This window comes from Artemia franciscana, chromosome 5 (assembly GCF_032884065.1).
Source record: "Artemia franciscana chromosome 5, ASM3288406v1, whole genome shotgun sequence".
NCBI lineage: Eukaryota > Metazoa > Arthropoda > Branchiopoda > Anostraca > Artemiidae > Artemia > Artemia franciscana.
In genome coordinates, this window is record NC_088867.1 from 48,349,265 (window position 1) to 48,373,511 (window position 24,247).

Consider the following 24,247-nt stretch of genomic DNA (forward strand, 5'->3'; position numbering starts at 1 on the left):
CCTCTTAATAAGCTTGAAGATCAAACCGTGCTTCTACTCGTCTGATACTGGGGTTGTAGCAAAAATCAAAACCCTTCAGGGTCTCTGTACACTAAAACTGTTGCTGAGACACCTTGTATTAAGAGAAGCGTTGCTTCTTTTTAAGGTTTACTGTTTAAGTAATTTCTCTACAGTTTTCTTAACTTTAACTTTTTTTTAATGTGTGTTGCGAAAGTTCATTCGAAATCTGAGCGTTTTCTACAAAGCAAATAACTTTCTCCTGAACTTTCTCCTGTAAGTTTATCTAAAAAACTAGAAATTCACCCGCAAGAAGTTGCGCTTACCAAGGTTGGCTAAGACCTAAAGTAGAATGTTAAGTTTTGGGGTTTTTAATTTGCTTTCGAACCGTGATCACTAACAGCAATCGGGATGATTACATTCACATGGTTTTTTACTTGTTAATGTTTTTTACTTCATACAAGTATAGTGATATTTAAACACGAGCTAAAAGCTCATATGGCACTTGTGACGAGGTCGGAAAAGCCAAGAGCTAGTATGGCATGAGCTCTAGCAAAATGCTAAGAATCAATAGACTGATTTAAAAGGAAAATCAGAGGCTTAATGCCGGTCGGGATTTAAAATAAGAGCTCTGAGACACAAGATCCTTCTAAAAATCAAGATTTATTAAGATCCGATTACACACTCGTAAGTTAAAAATACCTCGTTTTTTTAATTTTTCCTCTCTTTTCAACCCCCCAGATGGTCGAATTGGGGAAAATGACTTTATCAAGTCAATTTGTGCAGGTCCCCGACACGCCTATCAATTTTCATCGTCCTAGCACGTCCAGAAGCACCAAACTCGCCAAAGCACTGGATTCCCCCTAACTCCCCCAAAGAGAGCGGATCCAGTCCGGTTACGTCAATCACATATCTACGACATTTGCTAATTCTACGCAACAAGTTTCATCCCGATCTCTCCACTCTAAGCGTTTTCCGAGATTTCCGGTTTCCCCTTCAACTCCCCCTGATGCCATTAGATCTGGTTAGGATTCAAAATAAGAGCTCTGAGATAAGAGTCCTTCTACATATCAAATTTCATTAAGATCCGGTCACCCGTTCTTAAGTTAAAAATACCTCAATATTTCTAATTTTTCCGAATTAACATCCCCCCAAATCCCGCAAAGAGAGCGGATCATTTCTAATTATGTCAATCACGTATCTAGAGCTTGTGCTTATTTCTTCCCATCAAGTTTCCTCCCGATCTCTCCACTCTAAACGTTTTCCAAGATTTCCGGTTTCCAAGATTTCTGTTTCCGCCTCCAACTCCCTATGTCCCCGGATCCAATCCGAATTGAAAATGGAGCATCTGAGACATAGGATGTTTCTCTATATAAAGTTTCATAAAGATCCGATCACCCATTCGTAAGATAAAGATACCTCAATTTTCACGTTTTCCAAGATTTCCGGTTTCCACCTCCAACTGTCCTAATGTCACTGCATCTCGTCTGGATTTAAAATAATAGCTTTGAAGCACAAGATCCATCTATATATCAAATTTCATCTGATCACCCGTTCGTTAGTTACAAATACCTCATTTTTTCTAATTTTTCCAAATTACCCCCTCCCCCAACGAGAGTGGATCCGATCCGGTTATATCAGTTACGTATCTTGGACTTGTGCTTATTCTTCCCACCAAATTTCATCCTGATCTCTCCACTCTAAGTCTTTTCCAAGATTTCCACACACACCCCCCAACTCCCCCCAATGACACTGTATCTGTTTGGGATTTCAAATAAGAGATCTAAGTTACGAGGTCCTTCTAAATATGAAATTTCATTAAGATCCGATCACTCCTTCGAAAGTTAAAAATACCTCATTTTTTCTAATTTTTCTAAACTAACCCTTCCCAAAGAGAGCGGATGTGATCCGGTTATGTCAGTCATGTATCTAGGACTTGTGCTTATTTTTCCCACCAATTTTCATCCCGATCCCACCACTCTAAGCGTTTTCCAAGATTTTAGGTTTCCCCACCAACTCCCCCCAATGTCACCTGATCCGGTCAGGGCTTAAGATAAAATCTCTGAGATACGAAATCCTTCTAAATATAAAATTTCATTAAGATCCGATCACCCGTTCGTAAGTTAAAATACCTCTTTTTTCTAATTTTTCCGAACTAACCGTCCCCCTACTCTTCCCTTCCCAGGTGGCGGAATCGGGGGAACGACTGTTTTTAATTCAATATGGTCTGGTCCCTGATACGACTGCCAAATTTCATCGTACTGGTATATCTGGAAGTGCCTAAACTAGCAAAACCGAGACCGACAGAATTTGCGATCGCTATATGTCACTTAGTAAATACCAAGTGCCATAAAAACATAGAATTTATGATTAAAATGAGATCTCTAAGGAACGACTTTACTGGTGAAAAGTGTAGGGATTACTATTAATTCGCTTTCATATTAAACAGTAAAATTTTATTTACAAACGTTTTTACGGATTATTGGTAAATTTTTTTCCTGTTGCTATATTTGTTGCTCCCTAAAACATTCCTAAAAGCAGTAGGGATGCTTAGCATAGACAGTGGGAGTTATGGGAATGGTGGCTTGAGCCACGCACCAAAAGACTTTGGTGTTTTAATTTTTATGTGTTTCTTTACTTTGGACAAAAATATTGTTCAAAATAAAATATGTTGTAAAAAAATATATTTAGTGTTTATCCAATATAATAGCTTCAATCTTTTACTGGTAAAAACTTATTTTCTGTTTTATTCTTCCAGAAAATCTTTTTTTTTTCATTTGACAAAAATATGTTGGTATCAAAAGTAATATGTAGACTACAAGCACACGAAATATATGAATCTATGATTAGAAGGAGCACCCATTCATCCCAATAAAAATAGGATAAAGGCTAAATCCAAGGAATAGCAAAAAGAAACTAGTTGAAATAATACGACAAATCAAATAAGCAAAAACGCTTTGTTCCGTGCTAACACAAGATACAGAGGACATTTGAAAGATTAACAGGCATGGATTTGTATGTAAGTTATGACGGGTTTTCAAATATTTAATTAAATAACAAATGATTAGGTAATTTGTGTTTAATATGTTGCGGGGAATTATTTTTTTGTATATTTATGCTGATGCTGTAGGCTTGTATTTACTTTGGCTTGATTTATTTTTATTTTCTCAGTGCTAACGTATGTCACATTGTCAGTGCTAAAGTATGCCACCAGGCATGTGCACTGGTTTGTCATATTTATTTATGTAATTGTTGCAAATAAAAAAAAAATTATCTATCTATTTATCTACATTAACACGTATTTTTCAACGAAAATCCAAGCCTTTGCAAATTTTCAGCTCATTGTTTGCAATTTACAATATTTGATACTTTATTCCTCGGATTTTATCTACACGAACTAAGGTCGTTAAAAATTTTAAAAGTTAATATTTCCGGGGAAAGTGCTCAGACGTTTTTATATCCCTCAATTCCTTTCCACTTACAATCTTCTGATTATACCCCAATACAAATAACCACAGTTTCTGAAGCATCAGAGTAACTTTTTATATCCCTCAATTCCTTTCCACTTAAAATCTTCTGATTATGCCCCAATACAAATAACCATAGTTTCTGAAGCAACAGAGTAACTGTTTTAACTGCTTTAATAGAGAGCTGCACAGAAAATCTATAATAAGCACTTTCTCTTTCAGTTTAGTTATTTAATTTATTTCTTAAAGGAATCCAAGTACTTTTATTTTATTTTTGTTAAATCTTGTTTTTGTTAAATGGAGATGAGCCTAACAGTCAAATATAATTTCCATTAATTAGTATTGATGTAAAATAATTTTTGATGAGCCTGAGGCAGAATACTCATTTAGTTGTGGACTGCCAAAGGTGGAAGATGTTGACATAGATAAATTAAGCTTTACAAAGCAGATGTATGTGTATCCTAGCTTCAAAGTTCTATGGAGAAATAGCTATAACCGGCCTTCATAAAGCAAAAAATTCAAGTTGGGAGGCCTACGTGTACTTCACCCACCTGCTTGTCTAGGCTGCTCCCGTGATTTTCAACTAAATCTACACTTTGGTTCGAACTAGTGCCAATTTTCACAGAATGCTTCAAGCAGGTAGAAAGAAGGGAGTAGAAGGCCATAGACCAAAATACATTTCCAGGCTTTAATCTAACCTTAATCAGGTTTGAAAACTAAAAATTCTTATTTTGAAAATAATAATTTTGGTAGTATTCTCACTTTAGGATTTTATTTACCTGGCTCAATAGCTTTAAGAGGTAGGTTAATCATATAACTTTTACCTAGTGGAATGTCTTATTTGTCTGAAAGAGTTCAGGACGCGAAAGAGAGAACACTTCATTTTTACCAAGCATACAGAAGACATCTTCTGGGGGTGACAACCAGACAAGTTAAGGTTAAGCACTAATGAAGGTTGAGGATTAACTTGTCATTACAAATGTTTGAACACATACTGAACATAAACCATCACATTGGAGCAAATTTTCTTGAGTAATGTTTGTAGTATTTAAAATTAGTTCATTTTTGAGAAATGAGACCAAAAAGGTTGGTCAGTACCTAGGCAAGATTCACAAAAGAAATAAATGTTTTTTTTTTTATTATATGTAATGGGATAACTTTAAGCAGATACTTGTTGCCTAGAAATAACACACTTTTAAAATACTGCTGGAACTTCATCTTTTCGCCAACATGCTTTAAGCGTCTTAGTCCATTCTTTGTTTCCTGTATATTGGACTTTTGGATAACTATAAGATTTCCTCAGTCATGAACATTCGTCATTTGTTTTGTGTCCTGGAGTTAGGAAGCTCACTTCTGATACTTATACCAAAAAATTATCACCCAGACGCTCCATCACAATTTTTAGCGACTGCTAACACATGTCTTTGGAATTTAACCTTGACTTCAAAGCAGGAGCCAGTTGCTATATGTGTCTACTATAGGTAGTCCTTGAGGTTTAATTAATTACAACCTAATTAAAACATAGCTTTGTGACCAATTAATATCCGTGGCTGATCTTGGCTCATTTATCTGTGGCTTTTTTCTATAGTTAGCGTGCAGTATTTTTGTAATTTACTCTATCAATCAGTATGTCTATAATGTATTCAATTATTTGTTATGCAGCACCAATTTATTTGAAATATAAAACAAACATTCTTGAAGGAAAATTTCAACAAATTTTCCTATTTGAAAATCTGAAAGTTTGATTTCATATTATGTACAGCCAGTGTGGTCACTGATCGTGTTTATTCGAACCTGAAGTTACTAGAATTCATAACATGATTTTTTATTGAATAGAACTTTAAATACCAATTTTCGTCCTTACCTAGTTCAAGCTCTTTAAATGTGTTTTTGTTAAAAATTTATAATTTTTTTATAGCTCTTGCCATTTTTTTTAAGCCGAAGTTTTTGAATAAAATATTTGACTTTCAGTTGCCTCTCATAAAAGATTCCATTTTTCTCGAATTTACTTTTCTGTACTTGAGAAAACAGGTAAAAACAAAAAATGCAATTAGACTTTTCTTGTTTATTGTCCATAAGTAATTATTAACTTAAAAATAACAAATGTTAAATAATAATATCTTGATAGTCGCTCAAAAACACAATAATCAATTAGAACACAAAAAAAATAATAATCAATAACTGGCTAACCAAATGTGTTAATGAGAAAAGAACAAAAAGGGAAGACGGACAGAAATCTCAAAAAAAAAAATTAAAAGAAAAACTGGACTAACACAGCCTATTGATCATAAAATTACTACTGGTAAAAACTTTAAGCAGCGAAACAATATAGTTTGATTAAATAGGCCTTCTCCACACCTTAAGAAGGGAAGACAACTGTAGCAGATTAAACTAAAATGAAATTACAAGTTTAAACACCCTCTCTGAAGGGATTGGGGGGTAACCAGCACTGTTTACTCCTCAATACTGGCAAAAAAATTTAGATAGTCTCTTTCTTCAAAATAGTAATAGGTTTAATGACTATGCCTCAGAAATACCCCCCCTAGCCCCAGGGCTAAGGGTTGTGAATTATGCAACTTGCCCATTGTTTACATAAAGTTTCGATTATTCAGATGGACGGGGGAGGATGTGTTGGGAAAAGGGGAAACATGAACACAGTACAAGTTCTCATCTCAAATCATTTTAAATCTGCTAAAAATTGGTATAATAATTTTGGAATATTTCACTTTCGGTTTTATCTGTCTTTGGTGCAGTTTTCGAAAAACGAAAAGTGTGTATTTCAGAAGTTCGATGACATTTAAGCTGGAACAAAAAAAATCTTTGGAAAAAATCGTAGTGAGGGTGCAGCGTAATTTCCGACATAATGGCCGTATTTGAGTAGCTTGGTGAGAACTTTGCATAGTGAATCCTCGTTTTCCACAAGAATAGAACCCGACATCCCAAAATCCACCAATTTACTTACAAACTGTAAAGAAGTAATGCGTTCGAAATCAGGTATTAGTTACAATTGTGTCTCAATCAAACAAGGATTGTTACACATTGCAACTTAAGCCAACCGGGACAAAAATCAAAATAACTTCAATACGATTCAACAGTGACTGTCTTGTATCACAGTCCAAAAACTTAATTTTGACTCCAGTTTTATAATCCTATAGCATTTCATTCTATGGATCATGCAAAATCTACTCTTGCAATTTGTAAATTAATAGAAACATGCTTTCAAAGGTATGATGGTTTTTATGTTAATGGTGCTCTTTGAACCACCTTTTTTATGACCTTTGTAAGTGCCTGTTTTTCAAACCATTTTACAGAGATATGGCCTCGAATGAATAGTTAGTTAGTTGCAATAGCTATTGGTATGCAAGTACTTCTTTCAAAGATTTGAGTTATAGCACTCAATTAATACAATTGAGACTTGGGTCTCTAATATGATTTTTTTTTTTTTTTTTTTGAGGGGGATACTTTCACTTGTAACAAAAAAACACGGTTTTAAAAAGGGAAAAAATTGAAGTGAATATCCCCAAAATTGAAATACTCGGACATTTTCTACAAATTTGGGGCATTTGTAAATGTTGAACAAAATCGAAAATCGCTTAAAAATTAGAAAATTTGTTAAAAATTCTTATTTTATGCAAAACTACAACTTTCGAGCGCAATTTCCTATATACAAAGTACTTAATATTATTAAATTTTTGGACAGTCCAGATATATAAAAATTTTCTTTTCTACCGAAACAGGTTCCTGTGGCAGATAAATTTCCTGTTAAATAGATAAAGTTCCTGTTCAATTAAGATTTGAATTAAAGTTCCTGTTAAATTAATGAAGATAAAGTTCCTGTTAAATTTTAAGACAGTCCAGATATATGAGCATCTTTTAAAAGGCAGTTCATTTTTCTCTGTTGCATATTAACGTACGCTAGTTAAGCTGTTTAATCAAGACCTGAGAATCAACTTGTACTGGATTCTTTTGTTCTATTTTGGATAGTCTTTTGTTAGGCAAATCATTGTTTTGAGAAAAGAAACTGATTGGGAACTAAGAATTACCAGGTTTCTTTTTAGAGTGGGTTGTTAGGTGATGATTCAGGTTTGACTTAAAATTAAATATTCTATAGCATATATCACACTTAAACGGCTTGTCACCTTTATGCACTGTCTGGTGCAAATTCAAACTGCTTGACCGGGAAAAGCACTTCTTACATACACCGCATTGAAATGGTTTCTCACCAGTATGCACTGTCTGGTGTAAATTCAAACTGCATGATCGAGAAAAGAACTTGTTACATACACCGCATTGAAAAGGTTTCTCACCCGTATGCATTCTTTGGTGCCTCTTCAAATGACTTGATGTAAAAAAGGTTTTCCCACATACATTACATTGGAACGGTTTCTCACCAGTGTGCATTCTTTGATGCGTTTTCAAGTGGCCTAATAAAGAAAAGCATTTCTCACATACATTACATTGAAACGGTTTCTCACCTGTGTGCACTCTTTGGTGCTTATTCAAACTGCTTGATTGGGAAAAGCATTTCTTACAAACAACACACTGAAACGGTTTCTCCCCAGTATGCACTCTTTGGTGCTCATTCAAACTGCTTGGTTTGGAAAAGCACTTCTTGCATACATCACATTTATATATATTTTTCCCTGCACATATTTTGTTATGTTTCTCTAGTTTTCTTTGTTGTTTACTGTACACGTGACTATTCGAATATATTTTCTGATTGATTAAACCTTTTGTTTGAGTTTCCGATTCGAATGAATTTGAGCAGCCACTTGTAGAAGAATTCTGTATATCAATTTGTGATTCATTCCCCTGTAGGTCTAGTTCAGACAAGTTTGATGAAAAGTGACCCTTTACAATTAAATGCTCTTTCATATCCCAAATATTTTCACACAAACAAATGGGACATCTTCGAGTTTCTCCCATTTGGTGTTCCATAAAATGAGCAACAAAGTCTCTATAATCACGAATTACTGCAGGGCAAACATCGCACTCTATTGGTGAAAGTCTTTCACAGCCAGTGTCAAAATGAAGATCTAGCGTTAGAAGTGATTTCTCTGTTTTTCCACAAGTGTCACAACGCCAGATTCCAGCTGTTATTTCTTCTATAAACTTCACTCTCAGCCTTTTCACTGCAACGACTAGTTTTGGGCGTAAGATTTCTGGTGGAATTACACCATCAGAATGGTAAATATTTGACTTCATCATATCTATAGTAAGAGAAAAAATCAATCAAGCATAGTATATCAATCAGAGGTAATGCTCTAGTCTTGCCTATTGTAAAGAAACATAACGCATCAACGCATCCTTATTATTTTTTTCCCAGAACTACTTCATATAGAAAAGGTGGTCACATAAACTTCGGAAGGGACTCATTCTAGTGAAATTTGAAAATTCTAATGCCCCTTTTAAAAGCCAAAGGTATCAAAAGGCAACCGGCTTCTCTCCAACGCCCTTTTTTTCCAAGTACATTATTTTGAGTTGGTCATTTTGTTAAAAATAATCTCAAAGTCAAATTGCTATGACATCAGAGTTAACATAGCCCGCACGTCCAATGGAGCAATAACTGTAAGTTGTGCAAGTTGCCCTTTGATAAAATATAAGATATTTTTTGCTAAAATGGGCCATATTTGATCCTGGGTCTAAGAAAAGGATTTGAATATTAAGGTGAAACTTTGAGGAAATATTGAGAGGAATGATAAACACAATCAGGACACAATATGTATACGCTGGCTGTTAAAAGGGCGTATCAGCAAAAGCTAAAGAACAGCTGATAGTACTAAGTTACAGCTTTCAAGGCATATTGAAAGGGGTTTTGAAGAGTGATTTGAGAGCAACCAGTCTCCTCTTCTCATCTCCTCTTCTCTTTTAGACACACAATTAAAACAACTAGAAATTTTGACAAGCTATTTAAAAAAAAAAAAAAACAGTCAAAAAGTTTAACAATTATACCTCCAGGAAGGCTATGCCCCCTCCGCTCCCAGGGCAAGGAATGTAAACAATGCAATGTGTTCATTTTCAACCGGCGGGATGTATCATTGGGAAATGAGGAAACGTTTGATCATAGGTGTGTACTAAAAGGTTAAGGATATTAGCTATAAACTATCACATTAGATGCCACCCCAACACTGATCAGAATTTTGAAAAAAAATACGTTAAAAATAGTTAGAAGGTCTAATGACTATTCCTTCGGGGATATAAAGCCCCCACATGTCCCGGCCAAGGGTTGTAAACGATGCAATGTATCCATAGTTTACATACATGATTTATCACTGCAAAAACTGGAATGTTTCATAGTGGGTGTGTCCGAAAATGCTAAAAATGTCCAGGTGAAACTTCGGGGGGAATTTGAATGAACTTAAAACACACTGTCTGCATTCAAGCTAGCAATAAGAGTAATCTAAATATCTTAGGAACGGCTATGGGTATTAACTTGAAAATTTCAGAGCCACTATTACTACTACTACAGAGTCTACAACTGCGACTGGTTGCAACTGGGAATGTGACTACTTGCGACTGTGACAACATATGCTTCAGACTGCTTTTCGAAAATGTTGAGGAGAATACTGATCAAAATAAAAAGACACTAAACGCACGCTGATTGGCAAAAGACCGCATTAGCTATATCTCACGAACGGCTGAGTGTACTAAGTTGACGCTTTCAGGGCATGTTGAACAGTGCCTGAAAGTCAAAGACCCCCCCCCCTCTTCTGTTTTAGAATGTCCCACTCCTCACTACTCAAATTCATAAAGGTCACTTTGTTCAAAATAGTCAGTTACTCTAATAGCTGTTCCTCAGGGGATATCATACTCCCCCGCAAACACTGAGGAAAGGGTTGTAAGTTATTTGGCAAAATCTGATTGGCAAAAGACCGCATCAGCTATATCTCAGGAACGACTCAGTATATTAAGTTGACGCTTTCAGGGCATGTTGAACAGTGCCTGGAAGTCAAATACCCTTCCCCTCTTCTGTTTTAGAATGTCCCACTCCTCACTACTCAAATTCATAAAAGTCACTTTGTTCAAAATAGTCAATTGCTCTAATAGCTGATCCTCAGGGGTATCATACCCCCCTCCTGCAACCACTGAGGAAAGGGTTGTAAGTTATTTGGCACCCATTATTGACATACAGGATTTATCATTGGGAAAGAAGGGGAATGTTTGATTCTAGGTGTGTCAGAAAAGTCAAAGGGTATTGAAGTGAAACTTAAGACTTTTTCTTTACTTTATATCGAATATACTTAGCCTGAAAATGACGCGAGTTTTTCACGAAGAATTCAAGCTCTTGGACATTGTTAAGAATGATCCTCCACCTTGCAAGCGTTTCGTGGAGGCGATTTACATATTTTTCACCTGTATCGTATGAGGACCTTTTTAATAATATAGCTTTAAGTTAACAACGTTAAGGGCTAAAAAAGCTGCTTCAAATCTGACTTAATAAGTTGTTTCCTTTACGTAGTTGTTTCCTTTTACGTCATCCCTCCTCACTTTCACCTTGTGCTCAGATTAGCCCACAAAGAATAGCAATGATAAAAAGAACCTGAAGGTCATGTTGAAACAAACGTTAAAAAACAAACAGGAGCCTGAATCTTTCCAGGTACGAAACAATCAGATATTTCAAGCGATGCAAAGACATCCCCTTGAAGCCTACTTGTCAAGCAGAAGAGACTCAACTCGCTACCAGATTGAGAATATGAGCCAGATATACGAAAAAAAGCTACAGCCATAGATAGTGTATACCAAAAAGCCTGCCAAGGACCTCAATAATTCTCATTATGATGACAGACCGTCAGCATATCCTATGCTGAAAAGAAAAGCTTGTTTCCTGTTTCCCCGTATCCTGTACCATTTTTGTGCTTTGCGTTTTTACGTCGGAAATCCCCCAGGGGAAAATTCTCCCCCATATTCCACCTGGGTAATTTTAGATGTTCATTAGAAGGGAAACTATAAGTTCTGCTCATTTGTTTAAGTCAGGGGCAATGCTATAGCGTTGCTTATAGTAATCACTCATAAGGCTGTCTACGACCACTGCTTCAATGTATTATTGTCTATTTTTCCCAGAGGCACTTAAGTTTGAGGATTTTTCCATTGGGGAGGGAGGATTATCCGGAGAAAAGTTTATCCGGATTATCCGGAGATTATCCCTCGAGGGGTAGGGGTAGCGTCAGTATCCATCTTTTCAAGCTGAAATATCAAACCAAGCTTCTATTCGTCTGATACTGGGATTACAGCTCAAATAAAAGCTCCTCCAGGGTCCTAAGCTCTAAAATTGTGTTGAGACACCTTGCATTAACAGAAGAAATACTTGTTTGTTTTAATTTTCTTCTTATATTTTTCTTAATTTAAATTCTTTATAATCTGCTTACAAGAGTTCATTCGAAATCTGAGCATTTTTGTCCAAAGGAAACAACTTTCTCCAGTATGTTTTCTGAAAAATTAGAAATTCATCGGGAAAAGGTTATGCTTAGTTAGGGTGGGCTAGAACCTTAACTAAAATGTGAAGTTTTATGGTTTATCATAGGCAGCGCAATAGCGCCGCCCAAGTAAAGAACAATGTTAGCATTTTTTTGGGGGGGGGGATCAGGGCGCTTCGCATCGAAGGAGTTGTTGTGGAGACTTCGAAAAAAGTTCATTCAATTGTAAAAACACGTCCAGCAAAACTTTGAAAACGCCATTTTGTGCAACGTAGTTGAAAGGTCCAGAAACTATAGCTTAGAGGATGACAACTCCACCACAGCCCTTACAGCAAGGGTTGTAAGTTATGCCCTGGGGCATATAAGGTTTATGTAGAAAGCATGATCATATCAACTTCAGAGGGGACTCATTGGATTTGTAATCAGAAGTTCTAGTGTCCTTTTTAAGATTCAGAGTGATTGGAGGGCAGCTACCTCCCCCCCCCCGCGCACACACACGTCGTAATGTCCCGAAATGCATCCAATTGAAATTTTAAGACAACAAATTTTCAAAATAGTCCAAAGATCATATAACAAGGATTTAGGGGTGAAACAAACTCCCAGAGCCTGGGGGCAAGGGTTGTAAGTATGTCCCGCGGGCACTTAAGGTTTTTATGGAAGGGGTAGTAGAAATTTTAGAAAAAGTCTCATTTGGTCTAAAATTGGAAGTTATAGCTCTGTTTTAAGAGTCAAAAGTGAAGGGCAACCCCTGAGAGCTCTGGAGCAAGGGTTGTAAGTTATGCCCTGGGGGTATATAAGGTTTTTATTGCCCCAGATGTCGTTTTTTCCCGAAATGTAGACAACAGACAATTTGGGATAGCCATTTAATTCAAAATAGTCCAAAGATCATGTAACAAGGTTTTTGGAGTTGTTACAAACCACCAGAGCCTAGGGGCAAGGGTTGTAAGTTATGCCCCAGGGGGATTTAAGGTTTTTATGGAATGGATGATTATATAACCTTTAGAGGTGGCTCATTTGTGTGAAATTTGGAAGTTCTAGCTCCCTTTTAAGAGTCAAAAGTGATTGAGGCCAACTAGCCCCCCCGGCTATCTACCCCTCTGTCATGAAACGCATCTGATTGAAATTGTGAGATATTCATTCTGAAACATAATAGTCCAATGAACATTCAACAACGCCTCCAGGGTTGATAAACCCCCCCCCCAAGAGCCCTGGGGAAATGACTGTAAGTTATGTTTTGGGGACATATAAGGTTTTTATGGAATGGGCTGTCGTAAAAACTTCAGATAGGGCTCATTTGATTTGAAATTGGAAGTTATAGTGCCCTTTTTAAGAGTCAAAAGTGATTTGAGAGCAGCCAGTCCCCCTCATGCCCATCATTTCTCAAAAACAAACATCCAAACAAAGTTTTGAGACATCTATCATTTGGCAGCATTGTTAAAAGGTTCAGTAATTATGCGTTTGGGGATGTCAACCCCTCTTCCCTGAGGCCTCGGGGCAAGGGCTGTAAGTTAGGCAATTTGTTCATTGTTTACGTATAGTATATGGTATTGAGAAAAGGCATGCATGTTTGACTACTAATTTCCCAAAATACGAAGGGTATTAAGGTGAATCTTTCAAGGAATGTTGAACTAAATCAAAACATGATATGTGTATGTGTTATCTAAAGGACATAGCTCAGGAATGACTGAGTATATTATTTTGGAACTTTCGGAAAATGATAAGGGAGATGATCAATCAACCAAAAGGCAATATTTGCACGCTACTACATCTACAACTACTGCTGCTTCTACTGTTACCACAACTACTACTACCACTACTATCACTAAAACTACTACTTCTGTAGTGGGTACAACTAAAGCTGAGGATATTGAAGTAAAAATCTGATTAAACATTGAACTAAATCAAACCATATTATTTGCATTAAGATTGATAATACGGGCGTATCAGTAGTTTTTAGAACATCATCTCAAGAGGAAACTTCAGGGGTATCATGAGGGGTGTGTTCAGTTGACCAAAAAGCAGAATAAATCTGCTACTACCGTTATTAATACTGCTGCCACTATTTTTACTACAACTAATAATGATACACTATTACTGCTACTACTGTTCCTACTACTAGCACTACTGCTATAATACTAGTACAATTAAGGCTAAGTATGAAGTTGAAATTTGTCAGAATCTGAACTAAACCAAAGGAACTGAACTGAACCAGGGAGAGTCTGAACTACCAAAACACACTATGCGCATGTAGATTGTCAGAGGGGTGTATCTCAAGAATGAATTTGGGTATTAAGTTGGAACTTTCAGAGAATACTCAAAGAGAAATATCAATTGACAAAAAGATAATATATGCATGTCACTACTAACACTACTACCACTGCAACTTTTACTAATACTGCTACTGCTGCTAAATTACTCCAACTACTACTTCAAATGCAACAACTTGTAAGGCTTAAGAGTATTAAGATGAAAAGGGCGTCAAAACCGGATCAAAAGCGCAAATAAGCAATATTTTTGGAATGGCTTACCGTGCCAAGGTGAAACTTACAGGGGCATCATGAAAGGGATGTTCAGCTGATCAAAAGGCAAGATGTACATGCTACTGTCACTATCAATACTGCTGATACTACTGTTACTACTACTACTAATGCAACACTAACACTGCAACTACTTCTCCTACTACCACTGCAACTACTGTGATACTAGAACTATTAAGGCAAAGTCTATGAGGTAAAATTTTAGAGAATATTGATGGCAGATTCAAACTAACAAAAGGCATTATGCATACTTAAACTGTCAAAAGAACGCATCTTAAGAATTGATTTGGGTGTTAAGTTAGAACATCGGGTGTTGAAGGGGATGTTGAAACAAAAACCCAAGATGATATGAGCATAATGCTACTAATGCTACTACTGCCACTACAACTATTGGTACTATACAATCTAAGGGTTCTAAGGTGAAGCTTTCCAGGAATATTTTATCCAGATAATGAACTAAATAAAAACGAACTATGATCATGTAGATTGTCAAAAGGGTGACAAACCAATATCAAAATAACGGCTTACATTATTAAGTTGGACCTTTCAGGGTTGTTGCGGATCTTGAACTAACTAGAAGACACTGGGCGGATTACACTATACTGAAAAAATTTAAATGTTTTCACTTTTATAACTTAAATAAATAAAAAATTATTAAGATTTTAAAAAATAGATATGAGCATATGCATATTAAATGAAAATGTACATTCATTTGTGTTTTTTTCAGTGAAATCCAAATTATATTCTGGCCCTTGGAAGGCATAGGAGTTTTGAGTGCCTCTCATGTTCATTTCTGCTTGTTTTGAATTTGACTTGGTCATTTATTGTATTTTCTTTTGGTTTTTGGTTTCATTTATTTATTGATGCTGATTTGTGGTAGTTTTACGCTTAGAAAATTGTTTTAATTTATTTCTACTCACTTTTGGCTTAATTCTCTTTACTATTCTTTGGTGGAAAAACTTTTAAAAATTAATTTCGGTTTGTTTTTTATTGATATAGTCTTTTTAATAGAAAAAAGTATTTTATATCTTTTTTTCTATTACACTCCATAATTTTTACTTTGAAGATTGACTTCTTTTTTTTTCTCATTTTTGGTGTAATGAGGCTCTTTACCTTTCTTTGAAAAACTTGTTCCGTATTTTTCCCATTAACAAATACTATCTGTAAGTAAAAATAACAAACAAGTTTTTCAACTGAAAGTAAGGAGCAACTCCAAACCTCAAAAAGTACAGAAATTATTATGTACTAGCTGTTGGGGTGGCGCTTCGCGCCACCCCAACACCTAGTTGGTGGGGGCGCTTCGCGCCCCCCCCAAGCCCCCCCGCGCGCGTAAGTCGTTACGCGCCATATTAGTTACGCGCCATTGTAGTTGTGTCCCTATGTCCCACCTGTGAATATAGATATATATATATATATATATATATATATATATATATATATATATATATATATATATATATATATATATATATACATATATATATATATATATATATATATGTTTTTAACTACGTAAAACTTGCGAATATACAACATTCTTTGCTGTCCCATTGTCTGTGCATATAAATAGATTGTCAGGTTTACCGACTCTTGAACATGCAACATATAATGGTCCATGGGAAAACAATCCGTATTCAGATCTATACCTCATGATTCTAATGATTGCCCTTGAGCTTTGTTGATGGTGATTGCTAATCGACCATTCCCTGAGTCGCCATCGTCATTTATATATCCCCCTGTGCACCCCGGCGTCCCCTTTGTAGTTATGTCCCTGTGTCCCGGTCGTCATTTATATTCCCTGTGTCCCGGTCGTCATTTGTGTCCCGGTGTTCCAGTCTGTGATTTCTCTTTGAGTGTCCCGGGCGTCATTTATATTCCTTGTGTCCCGGTGTCCCGGTCGTCATTTATATCCCCCTGTGCCCCCCGGCGTCCCCATTGTAGTTGTGTCCCTGTGTCCCGGTCGTCATTTATATTCCCTGTGTCCCGGTCGTCATTTGTATCCCGGTGTCCCGGTCTGTATATACATTCGTTTTTTAGTTTTGTTTTTCTCCTTTATTTTTTTCCTTTTTTCTTTTTTTTCTTTTTTAGTTTATTTAGATTTTTAGATTTTTTAGTTTTTTTATTAGTTTTTAGTTTTTTTGTAGTTTTTACCATTTTTTTAGTTTTTTTAGTTTTTTTTTTTTACTTATGTCCTGGTCGTCATTTATACTCCCTGTGTCCCGGTCGTCATTTGTGACTCGGTGCTTTGTTGATTGCTAATTTATATTATATTTATATTTATATTTTTTATATTTATTAATATTTTTTTAGTTTTCTTTTTCTCTTATTTTTCAGTTTTTTCTTTTTTAGTTTTTATTTTTTTTTTGTTTTTTACCTTTTTTTAGTTTTTTTAGTTTTTTTAGTTTTTTAGCTTTTTTAGTTTTTTTATTAGTTTTTAGTTTTTTTTAGTTTTTGCCTTTTTTTAGTTTTTTCAGTTTTTTTTAGTTTTTAGTTTTTTACCTTTTTTTATTTTTTTAGTTTTTTAGCTTTTTTAGTTTTTTTTCTTTTTAGTTTTTTTTGTAGTTTTTACCTTTTTTAGTTTTTTTTCTTCTTTTGTATTAGTGTGAAATAATTCAGACGTCATATGCGGACAAACACGACGTCACTCGACAGACAGACAGACAGACATAATCCACAAACAACTTATTTTTATATATATTTATTCATATTTTTTTAGTTTTCTTTTTCTCTTTTATTTTTCAGTTTTTTCCTTTTTTTTCTTTTTTTTCTTTTTTAGTTTTTAGTTTTTTTTTGTTTTTTACCTTTTTTTAGTTTTTTTAGTTTTTTTAGTTTTTTTACTTTTTTAGCTTTTTTAGTTTTTTTATTAGTTTTTAGTTTTTTTTAGTTTTTGCCTTTTTTTAGTTTTTTCAGTTTTTTAGTTTTTAGTTTTTTACCTTTTTTTAGTTTTTCTTAGTTTTTTAGCTTTTTTAGTTTTTTTTCTTTTTAGTTTTTTTTGTAGTTTTTACCTTTTTTAGTTTTTCTTCTTTTGTATTAGTGTGAAATAATTCAGACGTCATATGCGGACAAACACGACGTATTTTTTTAGTTTTCTTTTTCTCTTTTATTTTTCAGTTTTTTCCTTTTTTTTAGTTTTTTTCTTTTTTAGTTTTTAGTTTTTTTTAGTTTTTTACCTTTTTTTTAGTTTTTTTTAGTTTTTTTAGTTTTTTAGCTTTTTTAGTTTTTTTATTAGTTTTTATTTTTTTTGTAGTTTTTGCCTTTTTTTATTTTTTTCAGTTTTTTTTTAGTTATTAGATTTTTATCTTTTTTAGTTTTTTTTAGTTTTTTAGCTTTTTTTAGTTTTTTAGCTTTTTTAGTTTTTTTTTCTTTTTAGTTTTTTTTGTAGTTTTTACCTTTTTTAGTTTTTTTCTTCTTTTGTATTAGTGTGAAATAATTCATACGTCATATGCGGACAAACATGACGTCACCTGATCCACAGATCCACACACAGACAACTTATTTTTATATATATATAGATATAAAAGGGATTATCTCCTTCTCAAGACCTCGCCCATTAAGCTAAAGTTTTTTTTTTATAGAATTTTAAAACAAAGCTTACTGTTCTGATTAAAAAGCCTTTGTATTTCAGGAATCATTTTTAGAGAATTAGGCTGTATACAATATAATTATTACATATATGAATGGGTGTGCCTCCTCTTAAAGACCTTTATGCATAATGACTCTTTATGCTAAAGTTTTTTTTTATAGAATTTTAAAACAAAGCTTGTTATTCTAATTAAAAGGCAACTGCATTATCAGGAATCGTTCTTAAAGAATTAGGACAAAAAGTCAAAACTTTAGCGTAAAGAGCTAGGCCTTGTGGAGGGGGCAACTCCTTTCACATAAGTAATAAATTCTGTTCGTTTTAAATTTTGATGTTGCTCCATACTTGCAACTGAAAAAAACTTTTTTTTTAATTTAATTTCTGATTGTATTTAAATCATAATGGGAAACTTGGGTCTGTCTCCATGAAAAATTCTGTTACTTGTGTATTATATGCAACTTACTCAAGTTTATCACATGAAAAACTCGAGAACAAACCAGTTTCTTTGCTACTTTAAAAACAAATTTGAGCTATATATTTTCACAATAGTGGGTGGGGGTAAGGTATAGCAGGTCTTCATGCAAAATGTGTTAGGTATAATTATTCTGTATATTATGAAGCAAGAATTGTTTTCTGACATCAAACTGTCCAAATACTTACCCCCCCCCCTAATTCTCAAATACATAGCTCAAATTATATATTTCCCATCTATTCCGTCACTTGTCTCTGTCTTGTCTCATGCTAAGCTGAAAGAAACTGGTTAGCTCTCGAGATTTAAGCAGCTTAGACTTGAGTGAGTGGTGTATCATACAAAAGTACCAAAATTCCTTCCCCCTAAAGAAAATAAAAAAACAAAATCAAAATAGAATTCTCAAATTAAAAAAAAAAAATTATTTTCCATGGGGGGGGGGGGTATTTTCACAGGTGATATTTTCCGCGGGGTATTTTCCAGGGGGGGTAAACGCTGGTCACCATGTGCATATCCTAGCTTCAAGTTTCTATGCAGAAATATCTATAACCAGTCTTCATAAAGCAAAAATTCAAGTTGGGAAGCCTAAGTGTACTTTACCCACAGGCTTGTTAAGACTGCTCCTGATATTTTTAACTAAATCACTTTGGTTCAAAGCAGTGCTAATTTTCATAGAATGTTTCAAGCCTAAGAAGTTAGAAAGAAGGGAGTAGATGGCATTGGCCTTAAATACTTTTTTTCAGACTTTAACTTTAATCAGGTTTGAAATAGCAAATTCTTATCATAATGGGGCTGTACATTCTCATTTTAGACGTTTAATTTACTGGGTTCAATAGCTTCCAGAGGTAGATTAATCATATGCCTTGAATTTCAGTGGAGTATCTTAATTATTGAACATTTCATGTTTCTTTTTTCAGGTCATATTTTGGATTACTAAGAAGATACAGGATTTTATGAACAGTAAAAAAAGAACAGACATGGAAGAGAGAGCAAAAAAAAAAATATATATATATATATATATATATATATATATATATATATATATATATATATATATATATATATATATATATATATATATATATGTATATATATATATATATATGTATATATATATATATATATATATATATATATATATATATATATATATATATATATATATATATATATATATATATATATATATGTATATATATATATATATATATATATATATATATATATATATATATATATATATATATATATATATATATATATATATATATATATATATATATATATATATATATATATATATATATATATATAAACTTACATTAAGATGTGAAAATTAAAACTATTTTTTTTTTTTTTTTTACTTTTTAAAACAGCCCTAGCATCCTTACTTCAACAAAGTTCAACCAGGACTACTGAATTCAATTCCACTGTCTTGATAAAATAAGAGAAAATTAAAACAAAAATGTTTTTTTTTTAACTTTTTAAAACACCCCTAGCATCCTTACTTCAACAATGTTCAACCAGGACTACTGAATTGATTTTGACCATCTTGAAAAATTTCCATATTGTTTCTAAGCTGTGTTTGTTTGATATGGAAAGGCAGTGTGGTCTTCATTGCTCTTTTGTTTTGTGTCCTGGAGTTAGGAAGGTCAGTTCTGTTGTTTATACCCTAAATACAACCCAGATGCTTCATTACCCTTTTTAGCAACTGCAAGCATGTCTCTGTAATTCAACCTTGACTTAAATGCAGGAGCCAGTTGCTACAAGTGTCTACTAAAGGTAGTCTTTGAGGTTTAATTATTTAAATTTAATTAATAAATGGTTATATACCCAGTTAATATTTGTGGCTTATCTTGGCTCATTTCATGGCTTATAATTGTGACTGAATTTGGCTATTTTCAATATGTAGCATAGTGTATTTGTAGAATTTCCTCTATTAATCAGTACATCTATAATGTATTTGCTTATTTTTTACACCTCATCAATTTATTTGAAACATAAGACAAATGTTCTTTAAGAAAGAAGGTAAGACCAAAGTTTGCTCTTTGAAAATCAGAAATTAAAGTTTGATTTCAAATCACGCACAGTCAGTGCAGTCATAGATTGCTTTTATTTGAATTTAAAGTTAGCATAATTCCTAACTAATTTTTCATTGTCTAGAATTTTAAATACCAATTCTTAACCTTACCAAGTTTGAGCACTTTAAATATATTTTTGTTCAAATTTATCTATGGCTCTTGGCTTTCTCTTTTTTTGCTTCTCTGTACTTGACATTTAGTTATAAATTGGTAAAAACAAAAAATTTCAAGAAGACTTTTAGTCCATGAATAATTACTACTTAAAAATCACATATATCAAATAAAACTATGTTGACAGTCACTAAAAAACAATACAACAACTTAAGACACAAATACAATAACTTTCCTGCTGTCATGCATGCTCTGATTTCTAAAGGAGTGCAACTGCAAACAGTCACCTCAAAATACTAGCCACTGAGCAAAAATACTTAAAACCCTGCAGAAATAGGAAAGGTTTTTGATAACTTCCAGTGGAAGCGTTGCAAATCTATTTTTTATGTGAATTCATTGACATTTAAAGGTTCAGATGAATTTAAATTCTCTGCTGACCTCTGCTAGTCATTAAAACACAGAAAAACCTTTTTTTGTATCAAAACTATTAAAATGGCACTTGTCTATGCATATTTTGCCCACAGTACTAGATTCAGTCCCTATTTTAACTGATTATTACTAATTATTATAAATTCTTAAATCCCAGACTCCTAATTTCAGCTACTTATTAAGTGAAAAATTGCCAGACCAGTTTTTTGCCTAAGTTGAAATTATCAATTTTTTAAGTTGAAAAGTTTAAGAATAATGATAATATTTTTTAATGAAAATACTGGGGTTAGGGATTTCAATGTTTGAATTGCTTCACCAGCTAAAGGATAGACACACACCCCTTGCTCTGCCTTTAAGCATAGATTTCAAGATTGGCTTTATTTGACTTCAAGAACAAATTGTTGATGATAAATAAGCATAAAGATACTGGAAAAGAAAGAAATCTGTAGAGTTTTGTATATAGACTAGGCCCATATTTGGCACCATTAGGGAGGAGGGTTGGGTGCAATTGCAAATGTGGTAATTAGGATATCTATAATTAGATTTAAAAGGTATGTGAAGTGGTATGTTATTTTTTAGCTGGCAAGTGCTAGAAAAAGACAAAGGTAAAATTCTAGTTAAGTGACTTCTTGCTTCTTGTATTGATATGACTCAGAATTCTACTCAAATAACAGCAATGGCAATTTCAGAACTAAAGGCAGAGAAAAAGCAGCTGGTAACTGAAAATTAAGGTAAAATGTTGTTTTGTCAAAATTTCAATAGGTGCTAGACCTGTCATGTAGGCAAATTTTAGGGCCCTCTAGAGGGAGCAGGAGTGGAGGTGGGTACTTTAAAATACCTTCTGGGGATATACTTTAGCATGTAGACCAACCCATTCCTGAAAGTTTCATTTTCCTAACCTAACGCATTTCTGAGGTAGCAAGAAGTCACTAAACTAGAATTTTACCAAAACAAAATATTGAACAAAAATGAAAAGCTTGAAATTTATATGATTTTCTGAAAGAGATGGGAATGTTCATTGCTTAAAAAAAGAAAAAAAACATTGCAGCCTGAATTGTAACTCGGCTGGAAGTTGAAAAGTGTGTTATTAGGAAATTTTTTTTCTAACTTAGTTAAAAAGTCTACCAACATTGTTGCATCGTGAAAGCACAATTAAATGAGCTATAGAGGATAACAAACAAGTTACTTTTATCAGGGATTCCTCATCTGTACCTTTATCATATAGGCTAATATATATTCTGCACCTGCAATAAATTTAAAATCGAACCACGCATCGCGGATCTCGAGACATGCTCTATCATTTACGGTAAATTGACCTCTTTCTTAATATAGGTGGCACAATTCTATGGTCATTTCCTGCGATTGGCTGTCTTGATATGAAACAAATTCGCCATCCACCGACAATCGAATGTATTTAATAGCATTTTCATCATAATTTTCCTTACTGTATTCAGCATTTGTTATTTAAGCATAGTAAAATCGCCAAACTTTATGATGAAATCACCAAATTTTAGGTAAAATCACTAAATTTGGTGATAAATCACCATCGGTGAATCTGACTATTTGGGGATTTTAATGCCATCTAACAGTAAAAATCCAGCAGAAAAGATCCAAAAGGTCCCATAAATTAACATGGCATTTACCTGCTGGTGATAAGGCTAACGGCTTAACCTTTTTGAAAAATTGGATGCTTGTAGTATATTTTAATTTAGCTCAGCTTTCACTTCAATATTCTCTTAAATTTTCGCCGTAACTCCCTTAGCCTTAGTAGTACTTGTGCCATAGCAGTAGTTTTAGCAGAAGTAGTAGTATCGATATTAGCAGTGGTAGCAGTAGTTATAGTGTGCAAATATTACCTTTTTGTTCAATTGGTCTTCCCTCTCATCATTCCCACAACGCAAAAAGTTAATACCCTCAATCATTCCTGAGTTAAGCCTTTTTGTCACTTTTGTCAACCTATATGCACATAACTGTTTTGATTTAGTTCAACATTCTCAAAGCTTCACCTGAATTCCCTTTGTCTTTTTGAACACCAAAGGTGAACATGCTCTATTTCCCAATATAAAATCTTGTATGTTAACAATGGGTGATTTGCTTAGCTAAAAGCCCTTATCCTTAGGATTGTGAAGGATTTGCATCCCCAGAGACACAATTATTAAATTTTTGAACTAGGCTGAACCAAACTGCTCTGTCAAAATTTTGATTGGAGGTGTTTGGGTAATTACCTGGCGTGTGAGGGGGCTAGTTGCCCTCTAATCATTTTTGACTCTTAAAGATAGTACTAGAACTTTCATTTTCCAATAGGATGAGTTTCATTCGAAGATTCTACGACTGCTGCTTCTTTACGAACAACCTTGGTGAGAAAGCATAGATAAAATAAAAATATAAAATAAAGAATACATTCTGCCCACATAGCTCTTCACTTAGGCAGAACTACTACGCTGCCTATGATTGTGAACCAAAGACTGGCAGGAGTGACATGATTTATTCAAGATACTTGGGTATATATCAGTGATTTTATTCAAGTTAAACGTAAAGGTCACCACCTAGTAGCGTCTATGATCAATCTAAAGCTAAGATTGTGGAAGGATAACGACCTTCCAGAAAGCTATGACATTGATAGAGTCCAGGATGAAATTAAGATAATCTTCCCTGGAGCTCTGAATACCAAAATCGAGAGTCTAAAATTTTTCAATGTAAAAGATAGATGTAATCTAGCTATCTATATATATAAAAATAAGTTGTCTGTCTGTGTGTCTGTCTGTCAGGTGACGTCATGTTTCTGTGTCGACTGACGTCATGAAGTTAGTTGTCGTCATTTTTGCTATGACGGTGACGTCATTAAAGATATTTAAGACATATATGTTCACGTAGAAATCTATTAATGTTTAAGTTTAAAATGACTGATGAACTTACAATGGCAAAAACCGATGAAGATGCTCAAAGAGTCTATGCCAAAAAACTTGCTGCTGATAGAGAAAGTCAGAAAAGAAAGCGTGCCGAGGAATCAAAAGAACAGCAAGGAAACAGGCTTGAGGCTAAAGAACGCAAAACCGCGCAGTTAGATGAAGATCCACCTGGACAGCGAGAGTCAAAACATATCAAAACTGAAAATGATAGCGATGATGATTGGGTTTGGGATTTTGACTTGGATAAGGTCAT

General features: G+C 34.0%; 1 protein-coding gene across 2 annotated transcripts; it reads right to left on the reverse strand.

Moving 5' to 3' along the window:
- Positions 1 to 5,102: 5,102 nt before the first annotated feature.
- LOC136027524 (zinc finger protein 664-like) lies at positions 5,103 to 22,368 on the reverse strand. Of its 2 annotated transcripts, none has more exons than XM_065704873.1 (2): positions 22,272 to 22,368; positions 5,103 to 8,674 (listed from the first exon to the last, which is right to left on the reverse strand). In XM_065704873.1, the coding sequence occupies exon 2, from the start codon at positions 8,670 to 8,672 to the stop codon at positions 7,497 to 7,499; it is 1,176 nt and encodes a 391-aa protein (XP_065560945.1). In that variant the 5' UTR covers positions 8,673 to 8,674; positions 22,272 to 22,368; the 3' UTR covers positions 5,103 to 7,496. The 2 variants fall into 2 exon arrangements, with proteins under 2 accessions (XP_065560945.1, XP_065560946.1); XM_065704874.1 differs by having other exon boundaries at positions 22,298 to 22,366.
- Positions 22,369 to 24,247: the final 1,879 nt, after the last annotated feature.